This window comes from Tamandua tetradactyla, chromosome 2, assembly GCF_023851605.1.
Source record: "Tamandua tetradactyla isolate mTamTet1 chromosome 2, mTamTet1.pri, whole genome shotgun sequence".
NCBI lineage: Eukaryota > Metazoa > Chordata > Mammalia > Pilosa > Myrmecophagidae > Tamandua > Tamandua tetradactyla.
The window spans coordinates 8,732,918-8,751,365 of NC_135328.1; the positions used below are offsets into that span (position 1 = coordinate 8,732,918).

General features: G+C 43.5%; 1 protein-coding gene across 5 annotated transcripts in view; it reads right to left on the reverse strand.

Annotated features, from left to right (window-relative positions):
* Positions 1-18,448, reverse strand: part of SYK (spleen associated tyrosine kinase) — a 59,147-nt gene that overhangs the window by 20,546 nt on the left and 20,153 nt on the right. For 2 of the 5 annotated variants that reach the window (XM_077139516.1, XM_077139497.1), the window contains exons 3-6: positions 9,621-9,759; positions 7,207-7,288; positions 6,778-6,827; positions 4,795-4,863 (exon numbers count right to left, since the gene is read on the reverse strand). In XM_077139516.1, coding sequence (XP_076995631.1) covers positions 4,795-4,863; positions 6,778-6,827; positions 7,207-7,288; positions 9,621-9,759 — 340 coding nt within the window. Of the gene's footprint in view, positions 1-87; positions 166-4,794; positions 4,864-6,777; positions 6,828-7,206; positions 7,289-9,620; positions 9,760-18,448 lie in introns of all 5 variants that reach the window. The other 3 variants (XM_077139523.1, XM_077139500.1, XM_077139508.1) reach the window with 2 other exon arrangements.

Below are 18,448 nucleotides of genomic sequence, written 5' to 3' on the forward strand. Positions count from 1 at the left end.
CCATTTTTTGGTGTCAACTTTCATACTCAGGTGACTTGAAAGACATTTTCAAATTAGGCCATTGCAGTAGTACCGTAGGCTACCTACTTTGGACTTCAGTGACAGGAATGGCCAGTCTGCTTTAGAAATACTGGGTGCAATAAACCAGAAACGGTTTGCAGGTCTCTGGAAATGAGATCGCTACAGGTGAGGGCAAACAGTCGTTGGCAGAGATATGGGGTAATGTTAGGCTCGTTTCATATTCGTGAGCATAGCACTTGGCCTTTGGAATTAATCCTCTCTCCCCTCAGAAGCAAAGATCTAAAGTCTGACCCTTCATAATTACGCAGCAACACATTTTCTCGATGGCCTGGCCCACTGGTTAGGCACTACCGAGGAAGAAGAAACGATTTGAGGACACCTTTTTCTTTTTGTTCTCTACCCCACACCTCCTCCCAGCCCTAGTAAAATGGGCGTTCAAGTATAAAATGTAAAAGACTCCTATCATCAGTGTGTGCTTTGGAATAAAACATGAAACATGGATTTTAATGTGAAATTCTGGAAGGTATTGCAGTCTGATTGTCTTAGAGAATGCACCTTTGAAATGTGAAAATGCAAATCTGCCTTGAAGTCTTTAAGGATGCTGCTGTATCAACTATTTTTGGTAACGGAGGGATAGGTTTATGTTCTTAGGGTAGCAAAGAAAAAATTATAAAACCTATACTTAATGTAGAAGGGACTTTATTTAAAAAATACTTAAAGTAAGTTGTATTAGGAAGGAGGTGAATCATACTTGCATTCTTTATTTGAACTCATTTTCTTTTCTATAAGTATAGAAAAATTTCTAATTTCTAATGAAGAGCTTAATTTTATTATGAAATTTCAGATTCTCTCTGATTAATAATATTCAAATCAAAAATACTTTCCATTAACTGAGATGCTAGCATTAATTCAAGTTTTAAATATATTTTTGTGCCTTATTATCAACTAGTTATACTGATCAAATTAACAAATTCAAGAAATTCATTACCTTTTAGCTAAACAGATATACTATTTGACATAATTCTTACAACTGGTTAAATAACTGACAATTCCCCATCTATTAGTGAGACATAAATATTTATTCTCCCAAAATATTTCTGATGAGTAATGATATTTTTAAATCCATAGTTTAAATGATATAATCTTGCTCTTTTATAAATTCGACATTGGTATTTTGGGCATCTATGAAAATTCAGTTGCCTACTTCATTGTTGTCTGAAATGTAAATAGGCAACAAAAGCACTGTTGTCAAAGGATTTTCATATTATTAATTTAAAAAATGAATTTATAATATTAAAATCTCCTTTCAAAAACTGATCAAATAACTTTAAGGGGTGCAAATTTTAAAAGGTACAACAGGGTTTACAATTAAAAGTGGGTCTTTTTTGACACCCTGTTCCCTGATCTCAAGGCAACCAGTGTTACAAGCATTCTGTGAGTTCTTTCAGAGAAATTCTGTGCTAGATCTGCAGTACTTAGTCTTTTGCAATTAACATTAGATCTTGAAACAAATCGGAATCTCAGCTGCCTCCCACACATGAATTTCACTGTCTCTGATTTAATCTTTCTCATCAATAGACATTTAAATTATATCCAGACTTTGTCAGTTAGACAATGTTGAAATAAACAAACACCATATATATGTGGGTATGTATATATGATTGTATATCAATGCAAAGATATTTATATGATAAACACCTAGAAATAAAATTGCAGAATTAAGGAGTTACGTATGCTTTTAATTTTGATAGACGCTGTGCAATTGTCCTCTTAGAGTCCGTATCATGTCACACTTCTCCAACAAAGTGTCCAAGTGCTTATTTATTATCCCCTTGCCATACACTGTGTTACTAAGCTTCCATATTTGTATCAGTCTCACAGGTAGATAAAATAGAGCACTATAGTTTTAATTTGCATTCCTTTTATTAAGCAGTTGAACACATTATACTTAAGAGCTCTATACTTAAGAGCTCTTTATATTCACTTTACTGTGTAAATCACCTATTAACATCTTCTGCCCATTTTCGTATTAGATGGTGATACTTTTTTTATTGATTTATAAAATCTCTTTACATATTAAAGATATTAGCCTTATATATGTGTCATTATTGCTACCACTTATCCCCAGTTTGCAATTCTTCTTTTGATGGTGCTATGATTCATTTCCCTATGTATGTTTTTATTCTTATGTAGTCATATTTACTGATATTTTCTTTAACTATCTTTAGACATTTAGACCATTAGTCTAAAGATTTATTTCTAGATATTTCTTTAGTTGCTGTGGGTAAAGGGTTAACATTATACTTGAGTTGGCTTAAACCTGCTGGGAAAATGCTCTGTGGGGTGGGGGCTCTGTGTTCTCACAATACTGTTCTGCTTTTCCTTGCTGAGGGCTCTGTGATGTGTCAACTCACCTACGGTGAACTACAGTCCCTAGCTATTCAATCAAATGCTAACCAGTGTGCTGCAGTGAAGGAATTTTGCAGCTGTAATTAAAGTCCCCAGTTGATGGACTTATGTTAGGGAGACTAGCTTGGGTGGGCCTGACTTAATCAGTTTAGTTGGGAGCGCTTAGATGAGAGCTTACACTTCCATGGAAAAACAGGGAGAAAGAAAGATAGACAGACAGACTGATGGACGCTGGTCTGCGGACAACCGTTCTGGCTCCTGCCTGTGGGGCTCCAAAATGCTTATGAACTTTCCTTTCTGACTAACAACATTGTAAAGATCAGACTTGCTCAGCCAGATTCCACAATTCCATATACACGTATGTATGTAAGTAAACGTGTGTGTGTACACACGGAAATGAGTGCATGTGTATGCAGGTAAGTGTGCATGTGTGTGCATCTGTATCTTTCTTTTCTTTTTTTTTTTTTTCATATGGGCAGGCACCGGGAATCGAACCCGGGTACTCTGGCATCCCAGGCAAGCATTCCTGCCTGCTAAGCTACCGTGGCCCACCTTGCATCTGTATTTTTCTATGTACATCTCCTGCTGGCTCTGCTCTCTGGCTGAGCCCTGGATGACACATTTGGGAACCACAACACTCAGATGAGTGTGGAACACCACTTCTGCCTTGCTTTCGGCAGAACTGGGCCCACCTGAGATGCACGTGGCCAGGGGGAGCTATGCGTCGCCCTGCAGGCCTTGGGACATGGCAAGGAGAACGGTGCACAAAAAACTGGTGGGAGCCCTGGGCTGCAGCAGCTCTGTGTCAAGGCAGCCCACATCCACCCTGGTGTCTCCATGGCAACCTGACACACTGGGTTTGTGCACAGAAACAAACCTGGAATCAAAACGCATTCTGAATGATCTCATTGCATGAGGCGCTGCCATGCCTCTATAAGACTGGAATGAAGCCGTCCCAGGTAACTGAGTGGGATCCTCTCCCAGGAGGGATGCTAACCCTATGGTACTGTATGGAGGGCAGGTGCAACCCGAAGGCGGCCGCTGTGGAGAGCTGTGCCTTGAGTTTCTGGAGATGTTTACCGCACAAGGCTAAAGCGTCACTCACCAAAGCCCCAGTGGCTGGAAACAAATGCTAAATCACAGGGACCAAAAGGACACCCCTAAAAAGCCTATCACCTTGACAACTGGCTCCCCATCCTTCAGCCACACCCACATATGACACCCCGCGACTGCTCTTCATGAGTGGTCTGGAAGCGTCCGAGATGTAACGCATGTGGATGGGAGCGCGACATCCTAGACGACGGTTATTCCATCTGGGCATGTGGCAGAAGTTTTTGTCCCCAAAAGCCAGGTTAAACTCATTTCTGTGGTCATCAGGATTAAGAACATCTTGAGTTTGTCTGCTTAGAAAATTATTACTAAATAAAACCTCAGGCCCTTTAGACTTTTTATTTCTGTTCTTTCTAGTAAGTACTCTAGGAGAACTACCCTACGTGCAGATGTCAATTATATGTTGAAACATTTGGCAAAGAATAAATTCACTCATATGACAATGGAAAGACTTACCATTAAGAGAATCAATTTTAGCCCACTGATGGCAAAAGTAGAAAGGAAAGAAGGCAATCCACACATGTGGTTATATATATCTTGGGGAATAAGGGGGAGTCATTTGTTATAAAGAGCAGTTATTAAGATACATGCTTTTATTTTTCCCTCAAAACTCAATCCTATAAGAAGCAAATCATATGCCAATATCACTGCCTCAAAATAGCAAAACGGTTTTCCAGGTCCTCAAATCCCATCTTCTCTTCACACACGTTAGATCTAAAGTCTATAACAATTAGTGAATTATTTTGGCACTCACTGATTATGAAGTCAATGGCCTTACCCACTAACCATGTAGGATACGTCACAAAACCTTAGCCTTCCTTCCTTAAATATGAAATCATCAATTATTCTAACATTACAACCTGTGATTTCTGAGACACCAAAGGTCTAAGTTTGCTGTCAGCAAAGACTTTCTGATAGGAGCACTAGCTACTGACGGCCACGTGTACTGAAGTGACTTCACGGCTCACCTTTTGCAGACAGCACGCTAACGGGAATGCACCTGGGCAGCGGCATGGGGACTGACATGGAAAGCAGAGTGGGCGGCTCGGCTGTGGGCTGCCGGGCACATGGCATGCCAGACAAGGCGCTCCACGTGGCAAAGAAGCACAGAAGCAGGCAGCAAGCCTCAGGTCGTGGAGGGCCAGGGGACAGGTGCACACGGCGCGGCACGGGAGACGGGCGGAGTTGTGCATTGCGTGTGGGTAAGTCCTACCACTTAGCTGGGGAACAGCATGCATGGGGGGGCGTTAGCACCTTTCTGTGGCCGGGCCTTGGGAGGGTGTATGATTTGAGTCTTGAGATTATTCCACCCGGTGACCAAGTCTAGAAACCACAACGGCAAAGAGGAATGGTAAACGTTTCAGAAAACAAGGATACCTTACATGACACACCATTTAAACTTGTTTTTATAACCTGCCTACCTCCTCCTACCAAAGGTTTACTTTGGGTGATGCTTGATCATTTGGAGTGTTGCAAGACACGTTTACCCCTCGATCAGAAGGAGCTGGGAAAATCATGGGGTGATCTTTTTCCACTAAAGGCTACAACAATTGGAGCTGTTGCATTACATAGAATTATTTTATACAGAGAATTATTTTATACAGTTTTTTTTTTAACATGGGCAGGCACCGGGAATCGAACCTGGGTCCTCGGGCATGGCAGGCAAGCACTCTTACCTGCTGAGCCACCGTGGCCCGCCCTAGTTGTTTTATATAGAATTAGTAAATCACAAATCCAAGATAAGCCATGAAAATAAACTACAGAGCAAATGTGAACTGCTCAATTTTGTTTCTTGATGAGGTTAGGTGGTATCTGTAAAAAGCCAGGAAGTTGTAGACTTAATGGTACACGTGTGTTTTTTTTTTTCCTGTATGCATCTTAGCATTCAATCAAAAGTTAATGCAAAAAATTTAACTTCTTGAAGACACTAGATGATGCATGGTGAAATATAGGACTTCATAATCTTTTAAGAGTTCTGAGCTCTAAGATCTCATCCATCTTAAAGGAAATTGGATCTGTCTCCTGGGGTATTCAATAACATTAAAAGTAAAGTGAAAAGCCACCAGGCCTGTTAAAGGGTTATGGGTAAAATAAAGTGATGACTCCATAAAGGTGCTATATTCTAGACACTGACCCCAAAGTTCACTGGTATGTTAGCAAATTCACATTCCCACAATATGACATCAAGTGCTGGCCTCTGGATAGCCTCCCCCGTTTTAGCACAGGCTCAGCTTCTGAGCTATCAACAATCCCTACTGCAGACAGAGCATACATTTGGCTTTCTGTGGATTTTGGTTTTTAAGGTCAGCCGGCAAAAAGTCATAATGAAAGTATAGAGGGCACAGCCTACAATGGGGATATTTTCATCCTTCACTGAGGGCATTAAATATCCAAATGGGCATCCTCAAAAAATGAGCATGAAAGCAATTCCTGCTCTGAGTATAAATCCATACACCAGTACATATCAACTCATAACAGTCTGGAGGGGAAGAGAGGCAAAATGATCTGTCTTTATGGTAGAGACATCAGTCATGCATGCACCCAGCAAATCCAAGTGGAGATGCATGGACAGGCCAAGCTCCTACATTCCATTGACAGGGAGTGGGGCATTGGGTTCTGGCCAAGCCCTCACCTCCAACTGCTCCTTTTCCTAGGGGCTTCTCTTAGCTGTGTCCCTACCAGACCTCCCCCAGGCTTTACCTAAACTCATTCCAGGTCTTCCTCCCCTGAGCTTAAGTCAATCCATTTCACCCCTTACGTACTATGCTAACATCTCAGTTGATCTGCCCAAAGGAGCCAGCCAGACATCGCAAGGTGGCGTCTTCATAACAGACAGGTTCTACTGGCCACACAGGTGGCCATGTGGGATTGTGCTCACGCCATAACATAAGCGGTTCCAGGCTGAACCTGAACAACATGACTCCGTTTCCCAAATATGGCATGCGGCATATTTCTAATTTAACATTGATTTTCACAGCCATGTCATGATATTCTAGGAAATGGACAGAATTGTACATAGCCAGGAAATTGTGAAGACCTGGTTAGTGGAGAAACTGAGAATAGTCAGGGCGAGTCCAGCTAACACTCACGAGTATTTAATGCCGGTTTAAAAGTGGCTGTGTTTGGAAGTGTGACAGGAACACTTATGATCACTGGTCGCTGGTAGCTAAAACCTTGCTTTTCATTCATATGAATCAACAGTTGCTTCACTTTCGATGGTAGTCTAAGGACACTTACCACAGGGTGCAGGCTTGGAAGCGGTGGACGAGGCCCAAAGTTTATAGTTCCTGGTTAGAAAGAGCAGGGACAATTACTGCTGTATCTGCACCACTGCCCGCCTACACCGATCCCAGAGACAGTCACCATGCTTGTGAGGTACTGCCACGTGCAAAGCCCACGTGCCTTCTGCACACACATTTCTTTTCATCTTCTTTCGTGCCATTTTCTCACTCATGCAATTAAAACAAGTCAATTTTTTTTTTAAAGTTTATCAGCTATTTCTTGATTAACGGAATACAGAATCAGAGCCATCTTATGCCATTTTTAAAAATCAATCAGTGAAAAGAAGGCCTCATCCAAAATGAATCTGCAACCGTCCAGCGCTAAAGCCAGGCTGATCATCAGCAGTATCCAAAAATCGGGGGCTCCAATATCTTAGTAACTCACCACTTTCTGCGCCAATTTTTTGACAGGGAACTGTAAGGACTCGTAACAAACCATCTGGCTTATAAGAATAATGCTCAACGAGCTGAAACAGAAGAAAGTAAGAAAGCGTCATAAGTCACTGAGACAGGAAACAAAAATCTTGATTCATAACTGCTGATTTCTTTTCAGGCTGCAAAAGATGTCCAAGGACAAGCATAAACTACCAAATAGGGTTCCTTCAGTCCTCCCAATGGTTCCCTCTCTGTCCTCGTACCAGCCCAGCTTCCCTCCCTGCTGCCTGCTCTGCTCGCTGCCCACCTCCTCTCAATGTGACTGGCCCTAAGAGGCTGATAAATGACACTGAACATCTTTCTGTTCTTTTACATGCAGTGGTTTATTCCCCAGTTGAGCCTATTTAACTCTCTAAAATATTCGAGACACTCTATCCATTTCTCCAACTTTCATTCAAAGATCTCCTAAATTCTCCTATTTTCAGGCAATCCACTTTCCAAGGGTGATTGGGGAGTAGGGGATACAGGGAGAGATTTTTCTCCAGGGCCGGAGCAGGCAAACATCGTGGTATTTTCGGGTTTGCAGGCTACATACGGGCTCAGCTGCATTTTATTTTTTTTTTTATATACAACCCTTTAAGAACGTAAAAGCTGTTCTTCTTAAAGATCATCCCAAAACAGGCTGGGAGGCAGGTTTCGGTGCAAGGGTTTTTCTGACCCCTACTCTGAAGTAAAGGACATTAAAATAAAGGACTGCTACAGTGACCAACTCTCAGCCAGAGTACTGAGCTCGTGGGAGAGGGACTAGGGGCCTGACATTGCTAAGAAAAACCATTGCATCATGCATAAAGAACTGTGAGACCTTACAGGCATTTCCCTAAACACCGTGGCTAAGAAATATGAAATGGGAAAGATTTAATTAGGGATGAATACTGCAATACACAGCAGGAATCCATTCAAGTAGGAGAGAGCCTTGGGGCAGAACTTCCCCATAATTAGAACACCTTAAGGCTATAATGCACAGACTCAGAAACTGCCATGCAAGCAAATGGTCATTAGCAGAAGACCAGTGGCCCCTCCCCAGCAATGGGCTCTAGGCCTTCGGGTGTGGGACAGAGACAGCCTTCAGGCCTCCAGCTGCCTTCAGAAAGCATGCCAGCAATGCTGCTTTCTGGAGGAGACAGGTTTTGATGCAAAATTCCTATTGGAAGGTAACATTTTCGATTAATCTCCTTAATTTGCATAGGGCCACTAGCACACATAAGATTACATATGCTTTCAAATCAATACCATTTAAACAAAGCAATAGCCTGGGGTCGAAAAGGAGACAAATGCAATGCCAGTGTTATGGCTGACATGCATCAATACGACAATACCTAGTATCCAAAAAAACAGTATTTTCTCCCCATGACTGTACGAGAAACCTCAAAGCATTAGGGGATAGTTATTTTAAGTGCTTTAAAGGTAATGAGGACTAGTAGTCTCAATTTGCAAAAAGGTGGGATTCTGAGTTATGTCTTGTTGCTTCTGTCACCCCTCCAGATTCGATGGCGTTTATGCTCTAGGTGGCAGCAGAGTCCGTGGATTTCCTGTCCAGGATCCACTACCGTTTTTTTAGGACACTTCATTAAAAGGATACCAGCAGGGCTACTTCTGTTACTTCTTTATAGTCAGCTATTGGAGCCGTGAAGATATGAAATGCAGATGCACTCTTTATACTAAGTTCAGACCAGGAGACGCAGGGAGGAGTGTTATTTAAGTGTTCCTCAGTGTCGCAACCACCCCCCAGTTTGGGCTGTTTCGGGTCTTACTAGGTTGGGGGTGGGTCAGGGATAAACCCTGTTTAGACCAGGACGGCCACAGTCCTGCACACGCAGCAGCCGGAGGCGGGAAGTGCAGATTCACTTTCTAAACTGTCTTAATTTCCACCCAGAGACTCAGCTCACAGCGAGGCTGGCACCCCACATTTTCCAAGACTCCTCTTACTGGCCTTCTCCTTCCCTGGCCATCCAGGCCTTTTTATTTAGCCCAGGTCCTGGTCAGAATATTCTAGAAAGAAATGGTTTCTGGTTTCCTAAAGCAGGACCTCCTGGTAAACTATGACCCGAACCCTCAACAGACATCAGCCTTGCTGTGTGGCGGTGTGCGGCCTGGGACAAGCTACGGAACCTTCCGGAGCCTCTTTTACCTAGACCAGAGCTTGTCACACTTCAACACTACACAAACCCCCTGGAGGTTAAAAAGCAGACTTTCATTCCGCAGCAGGTCTGGGGAGGGACCCGCGGAGCTGCTGTGGGTGTAGGCGGCACGGCTCTTCTCACCCCCAGGGCCAGCAAGGTGCGAAGCCCCCCCGCACCCCGCGCTTTACGCCCGAGGAGCCGCGTCCCCGCCCCCCCCCCCCCCCCCCCCCGCGGCCACACGTACCTGCCAAAGCGTGTCGAACTTCTTTCCGTCGGGGATGGACAGCTTCCCGGTCTTGTCTTTATCGATGCGATAGTGCAGCACCTTGCCCTCGTGCAGCAGACAGAGGGCATACGACCCGTTATTGTCTCGAGCCCTGATCCTGGAAGAGAGAAAAGAACCCAATCACCACGCCGCGCGCGCCACTTTCGCAGATGGGGGTTCCGGGAAAGGTGCGTCCTGGCCCAGGCGGTCAGCGCCTCTGGCAGGAGTCTCCGCTCCTGGGAATGCCCAGCGCCCCACGAGATGGCAGCGCCGTCACCAAGGAAATACTGACCGGCTGGGAGGGCCGCGGCTAGGGCACCGTTGGCTCCTGGAGCCATCCAGGGGCGCGGCTGGTGAACCCTCTCACCCGCTTCCCTCTCCTCCCCGCCCCTCCCTCCCCACCCCTTCCTTCCCTCCCCTCCCCTCCCCTCCCCTCCCCCTCCCCCCACCTCCATTTCCTCCCCTCCCCGCCCCTCCCCCCACCTCCATTCCCTCCCTTCCCCCCCACCTCGGCTCACCTGGAGCAGCCGCACCACGCAAGGGCTAATCGCACCTACCAGCCCCACAAAGCGCCCCAGCTAGTGTGGGGACCATCTCTGGAGCCCTGTGGGACTCCCTTCCTTTTGTCAGTGGGGACAGAGTGTGGGTGACACTCACGGGTGTACAGCTCTGCTAGCTGGGAGGCAAGCTGGGGGGTGTTTGATGCACGTTTTAACTAGAACCTTCTTGGCCACGGGTGGAGAGGGGGCTTTGTCATTCCCTCCAACTCACCATTGCCAGGAGGAGAGACAGAGCTGAGCTTTGAAATGGCATCACTGGGGGAAGATGACATCCACTGTGGGATGAGGGAGCAGCTGGCAGAATCAGAGCTGGGTGGGGCTGACCCACCTTGAAGCCTCTGTTTTCACTGTGGGTGGGGGTTATCCTATCCCAAATCCCAAGGAACCGAAATGTGGAAATCGGTCAACAAGCAGATGAATCAATCTCTTGCCCTGTGTATGAGGGGCTGCTTCTGACTGTCTGGGGATATAACAGGTCTACTTGAAAGGGCTGTGGGATTTGGGGAGGTGGCAGTTCAGGTGGAAGCTACAAAGGCAAGAAAATGGCAAGTCCCCTCCCAATTTAGCTTCTTAGGCATCACCATCTGCAAACCCATCTTCCCCCTTTGGCAACTCAAGTCCTTTGGATCCTGAGACCTGAGAAAGTGAGAACCACAAGTTCCCACAAAGCCTCTCTGGCCTCTGTGCTTTCTATAATGAGGAAAGTGACATCCAAACATTGTGTATGATCTCACTGTTCATACTCAGAATAGACAAATCATAGCCTTAGAAGAGAGAATACAGGGTAACCAGGGCCCAGGATGGGGGTGCGTGGGGGGAGAATGGGGAGTTAATGCTTAGAGTGTACACAGTTTCTATTTGGGATGGTGGAAAAGTTTTGTAAATGGATGGTGGTGATGGTAGCACAGCCTTGTGCATGTAATTGACACAACTGAATAATATATTTAAATGTGCTTAAAAGGGGAATTGTAGGTTGTATATATGTCACTAGAATCACAGTTAGAAAAAAATAGGACTGAAGAACACAACGGAGAGCCCTACTATAAATAATGGATTATAGTTAATGGTACAATTATAATAATACTTTCATCAACTGCAACATGTGCTGTACTAATGTAAGGTATTAATATGGAGGAGAGGTATGGGAACTCTACATACACTGCATGACATTTTTTTTCCCATCAAGTTTATAATTTTATTATACTCTGAATAGAGATGATATTTAAAGAGCAGAGAAAATGACTATACAAAGGATTTATAGAACATTCATTTACATAATGGATATATTCTTTACAGTATCAAAAAAGTAAAATATTCACTAATAAGTACGGCAGCAAAGGAGACATTATAAGGCCTTTGATGCTCTGATGACACACAGAAACCCTTTAATGCAGTGTGACTTTTAACATGGTTAGAGTTTAACACCGGAGGATTACAACAATACATTGAATGAGTAGGTTAAAAGGACCCTGGGTATAATATTCGCTGCAAATAGCAGCTGCGAACTTACTAGCATTTGCTGTCCAGGACAGTCCATCTATGCCCAATTGCAGCCAGGGAGGCAAGCTGCCTGGGGAACGCACTTTCTCCCAGGGGCTCAGAGCCCAGCTGGGCAGCCGTGGCTTGCCCCTGGTTTCTGTACAACTACCTGGAGTCACCTTGCTCTCTTTTAATGCACATATTGCCTGATTCTTTTTTTTTTTTTACATGGGCAGGCACCGGGAACCGAATCCGGGTCCTCGGGCATGGCAGGCAAGCATTCTTGCCTGCTGAGCCACCATGGCCTGCCCTATTTCCTGATTCTTGTGAGCCTATAACTTGTCTAATAAATTTTTTTTTAATGCTAAGCAATGTGCCCAAATATGGTGTATTTAGGGAAGAACATAGGGACTTGTGTGTTTTAGGGGATTTTCTGATGCCTCCCTTGACTGCAAGAGGTCACTGTTCGTGGCCATGGCATTTAATAGAGATGGGCTTTGGAAGCGGCCATGGCCAAGTTTTCCCTTCCTCTGTCAGGTAGATTCATTTTGAAAAGCGAACCCAAGACTTGTGAGCTGAACTGTGTTGTGTGAGGTTGGAACTTTGCTTTAAAAATAAATTTCTTTGCCAGATATGCTTGGCTGAGTGCAATGGAAGGGCTCCGACCACTGCTAGGGCAGCTGGCAGGCATGGAGACACACACACTTAGATTCTCTCAGGACTCTACATGTGGCTGCTTCTGAAACATTCTACCCTGTGAAGACAGCCCTTCCTTCCAACCCAACCCAGCTACCCACACCCCGAAGTGTGAGCTGCTTTTTCACAGTCGACTAAAGCCTATTTGTTGCTATTAAAGCAAAAACAGAAAACATAGAGAAGGGAAAATGTATTTTTATATAGGAGTGAGAACTGAGTCAGAGGGAAAGTAGTTTACAGTATGGGACTATTTATATCTGCTACGTTTATTTTATAGGGCATTAACAGGGAACAGATAGGATAGTTTGGAAGGTTAAAGAACAATACAATTACAAAAGCATCAAGAACATATGCACATAAAAGGTGACCTTGAGAGAATGAATTTAACATCTACAGGCCATATTAGAAAAACCATTCACTTTGATTTAGAATCCTTCCCCTGTCACCTCTGCTAAATGAAGGTCATGGAGATAATAACTGGAACCTGTTTTCTTCTTTTCCCTGAATTCATATCCAATCTTTACTATTCCATCTAGCCCTATACCTTGATTTACTTTTTCTTATTAAAATTGAGATGGAGGATTAAAGATGATCCAAAGGGAAAGGAAGAGATGGTGTAATCAACCTCCTTAAAAAATCAGGGAAATGCAAATTAAAACCACAATGAAGTACCATTACACTTGTTTTAGAATGGCAAAAATTAAAAAGATTACTAATAGTAAGTGCTGGTGAGAACAGGGAGCAAAAGGAGACTTTATACACTGCCACTGGGTGTGTCAATTGGTTCAATCACTTTGGAAAACAATTTGGAATCATCTATTTAAAGTGAACCTATAGCACTCCATGATCAGCAATTCCATTCCCAATAAACATACTTTGTGCACTATGCACCCCAGAAAGCATGCTGGATAGCAGCTTTATCTATAAAAGCCAAAGTGGTAGAGCACTAAAATGGACGAACTACAGCTACAGAAAGCACAGATGAATCTCATGAACATAAAACATACTCCATGATTCTACTGACATGAAGTTCAAAAACTGGCAAAAGTAAATGCTTTTGTTTAGAGATTATTTTGCTTAGTGATTTGGAAGAAAAATGCAAGGACATACTAAAAGAGATTGATACCCTCTGGAAGGAATGGGGGATTGGATTTGGAGGGAAGCATGGCAGGGCGTTCAATGGTGCTGGTCATATTATATTTCTTGACTTCAGTGCTATTAGTATCAGTGCTTGTTGCTTGTCATTATTCATTAAGCTGCACATATATACATACCCATATATAATTATACACTCTTTTACATGTTTTATATTTCATAATAAAAATGGGATAAAAAGACAGCTGGTACAAGTTGAAAACTGACTGCCTTTTGCTTTTGGATAAACTCTTTTTGCAAAGGCACATACTTCTTTGAGATTCCCTGAGAGAGCAAGTCCTGCAGAAAAGTCCCTCTGTTCCTGTGCTCCAGCCCAGACAGGCTGTGCAGTCTCCCAAGATGAGACACCAGCAGGACGGGTGATCACGCTTTAAGGCCTGGCAGTGTCGAGCCCATTGCCACATGGAGCTGGCAGGAACAGCTACCAGCCATGGATACACAGCCTGAGTAGCGACCGCAGCAGCTGGCAGGAAATGAGGGTAGAGAAGGGAAACCCACAGGCCCAACATCTGTAGGTGGCAAAGACCAGAAGGCTCAGTGACAGTAACGGCCAGCAACTATGAAGTATCTGCTGGCAACAGGCAGGTCCCAGGCTGGGCTATTTTTAATCTGACATACAGGAAGAACTGGTTTGCAAGCTGAAATATTGCTCCTCCTTCTTGCTACCTCCTGTCCCTCAGAAAATACTCTTCATCCTGTGGCACCCCCACTGAGGTTTAGCCCCACGCAGAGGGGAAGATCAAAGGCAAGTCCTCTGGCTCCTGTTAGCTTGGTTCCCAAGTCAATTGGGCTTAGGCTTGTTCATGGAAGCCCTAGAATATTTTTCCCAATCATTCGCTCTGAGGAAGTGAGTTAACAGATTTGGGTGTTTTTGTTTGTTTGTTTTTGCTATCACTAAGTGTGGGATTTCAATGCTTTGAATTCAGATATGCTGCAAAGTTGTTCTGACAGGCCTTAAAGTCTGTGACTTCTTGTGGCATGGCTACTCTTGCAGGTGGGATGGGAAGAGTATCAACCTCCCTAGCTTGATAACATCAGTGTGTGCAATGAGCAAGCCTGATTCTCATAGGTGCCAAAGCACTTTGCAAAGGCCAGGGAGAGATGGCAAGCACGGAGGGGCTGAACTCTATTTCATCCTCCTGTCTGCTCCTGTCTAAGAGATGATGTGGGGTGGTGGCACCCAACCACGGATGGGGAAGTGGGGTCTCAGGAGGTGGGGGACCCTCAAGGTGGCTTCCCTGTGACCCCACTGCAGATAGAGCAGCCAAGGCTCATTCTAGCCCACTAGGCTTTCTCCTTTGCAATGGCTGAGTGGAGGAGAGTTGAGAGGAGGGGAAGGAGATTCCTGGGATGATCTGTGTACATGTAATGTACATTCACTGTGACTGGCGTGGACCTACGGATAGACATTTTGCCCTCCCCTCCAGAGCTGATGCTGTGTCTTGGAGAAGAACAGGATGGCAGATGCTGCCACATGGGCATCATTCCAGTCCTCAGTCAGAATCATCCACCTAGTGGTGGCTTCTTAAGAAGGACAGCTGAGCAGAGGGGAACCACACGGATGCCGACATAAGGCTGAGATCCCCTAGTCAGGAGAGATGGAAGCTCCACTGCTCACAAAAGACAAAAGCCAATGCTATTTTGGGGTACTTTTGCCTCATACCACAGCAAAATTTAGGGACTGTGCATTCCATACAAGTGATGAAAGCAGGATCAGTCTAGAACAGCAGTCCAAATCTGGGGCCACATCAACCTGGTCTTCAAGCCATCTCTGCCTTTTGGAAAACTTCGTCATGAATGCCCTCTCTCTCCCTCTGCTTCATTCATAAAGGTGGGACTGCATCTTGCTGCCTCTCCTCCACTTCATGGATATCTTGACCATCACCAACAAACTGATGTTGACATCAGCTCACAAATCCCTTTGAACTTTTAGCTTCAATAGGTCATGAGCTTTGATGTTGACCTCCTGGCTGCAGAACCACATATGTCAAATAAAATGTTATACTTTGATCAGTGCTGGCATGTATGAGAATGCTGACTGAAATTAGCTTTTATTGTGGTATATGAGGCTCATGTCAGCCAAACACAACCTCATTCATTAATACAAAAAGATCTTTGCTAAACCCACAATTTGCTTTTGAAATCTAAGTGTTGCATGAGTATGTGTGTGATTGTATAGATATATAGTATATATGTAAAGAGTAGTCTGAAACTTGGACAGGGAAAAGTGAGCAGCAAATAAGAGCAAAAAACTGTGGGTTTGTCCTGAGGTCAAATATTAATATAAGCAAGGTAGCCAGCAGCAAGACGGAAACCTGAACCCGTGACTCCCACATTAAAGCAAGGACCTGTGGAGAAGAAACCTCTTCAACCCTGCAGGAAAGAATTTCCAATATAAGACACTCACTATTCCCACAGAGGGATCACAATCAAATATGAACTCAGAATGATCTCCAAAACATAATGAAATATACTTTATGAGAAAGAAGGGGTGAGGGAATACTTGGATATGGAATATAAAATAACTATGTATAAAATGTTAAAGAAATCAAAGATGGGATCACAAAAACTAGCAAGCAATAAGAGATGCTAAAAAATGCCCAGCAAGATTCGAAAACAAAGCAAGACAAATAGAACCTTTAGAAATAAAAAAAAGAAAGAAAGAAAGAAATTGGTGAAAAAAATCAGTTGATAAATTTAAAAGATTAGACACAGTTGAAAAGACAATTAATGAACTGGAGGACAGATCCAAAGACCTTACACATGTTGTAGCACACAGAGAAAAGGCAATGGAAAATAAGAAAGAATACAGAGGATCAGTTGAGAGGGTCTAACATAGGATTAATAAGACCCTCTGAAGGAAGAAATAATAAGAATAGAGGAGAGTAATATTTAAAGAAAAAAATAGCTGGTTATTTTCCAGAACTGATTAAAAACATGAATCTATTGATATAAGCAGTATAGGTACATGAGAACCAATAGCCTAGGTTTATACAAATTACCTTGTTCATCTTCATAATGACTCAGAAAAAATATGTATTTCCCCATTTTATCACTGAGTAAACTGAGGTTTGGAGAGAGTAATTAAGTCATCTAAATCATAAAGCTGCTATTAAGTGGCTGAGCTTGTCTGACTTCACAGTCTGGGTTTCCTTGACAGCTTAGTTAAATAGAAGCAGTCTTAAGGTTAAATCTATCTCAGCCAGTCAAATACTTCAGTATTTGGCGTGTTGAAGGAACATTCCAAATTACACATATGATTCCAGATCCTCCAATATACTATGAAAATATCAAATTATCACTGTACTTACTCTAGTCCAGGCAGCTAACAGGCATCAGCAACAAGGTCAGATGTGGTCTCCAGACCAGCAGCATCAGCATCACTTGGGAACTTTTTAGAAATGCAAAATTTTGAGTCCCAACCCAGAACTATCAAATAAAAAAAAACCTGGGGCAGGGGCACCTAGTGATCTGTGCTTTAACCAGCCCTCCAAGTGATTTTCACACACATGAAAGTTTGGAAACTACTGCTCTACATCATTTCATCTGAATCTTGTATACATCCTGTGGAATCCAGCTGCCTAAAGGTACTGCATTCATCGTTCTTCTTTATACTAATTTACATTTATTTCCTGTCATGGGTAATACAAGTGTGTAGTCTTAGGAACCATCTCAGTTTCTCTAAGGAATGTGCCATATTGTAATAATTTTTTTTAAGGCTGGCTTACACTGAGAGCCCCACTTCCACTGAAAAGGATTACTAATACATATTTCAAAATGGGGGGCTTCAACAGCCATCCAGTCTACATGGCTGGACACAAAGAGAGGAGAAGGTGTAGGGTGTAGGTGGAAGGCATTGTTCTAATATTCAAGGGTGACAGGTATGGCATCTGGTATCCCCAAGACAGGTCCACCTACGCCTGTTCCTGGACAAAGACCATACGGCTCAGACTTGCACAGCCCTGCTTCTGAGTGGACACAACCCTTTTAGTTAGAGAGCCAGAATCTGAATCTTCTTGCTCTGGCTTGTATGGAAAATGGTGTACACCTCTCAGGACCATCTACCATGCTGGTCACTGCTTTATCCTCTGGAGTCTCCTACAGGGTCTTAGATGTAAGAGGCATAATGAGTGAGTGAATGATTGCGTGTGTGAGAGTGTGTGTGTGTGTGTGTGTGTGTGTGTGTGTGTAAGAGAGAGAAAGAGAGACAGAGAAAGATGAGAAGGAGAAAGAATAAGAGAGACGGGAAAAGAAGAGGAGAGGAGGGGTATGAGATTTTGATAAAAAAGGGTATAATGGGAAGGAGAGGGGAGGGAAGGAGAGGAGAAGGGAGAAACTGAGAAAGTCATACACTACATGGAAAATTGCTAATAAAGAATTGACGATTCAAAGATTAAAGTGTTTCTCTTTGAAAAGAAAGGGGAAGGAAGGTAAAAAAGGCAACTGCATTTTAGATGAAGAACACATAAGGATATACCACACCATGGAAATGATTGTTCATGGGAGCTGGAAAGGTGTTTGGCTATTTAGGGGTTCTGGAGGCCAAACCACACATATATTTGGTATCAGCTTAGAGGGCCTTCAGTATTGTTACGATATTCAGAAGAAATGGGAGTGATGGGAAATACACAAGTAAACTCAAAGCAAACTAAAGATAATATTGGATAGTCACAAGTGGCAATGTGGTGGTTTGAAAGGAAGTCTTCCCTCTAGAAAAGCCATGTTTTAATCAAAATCCCATTTCATAAAGGTAGAATAATCCCTATTCAATACTGTAGGTTTGAAACGGTAATCAAATCATCTCCCTGGATGCTGTGATTTAGTCTTAGTCAAGAGTGGTTGTTAAGCTGGATTAGGTGACAATATGTCTCCACCCATTTGGGTGGGTCTTGACTGGTTTATTGGAGTCCTATAAAA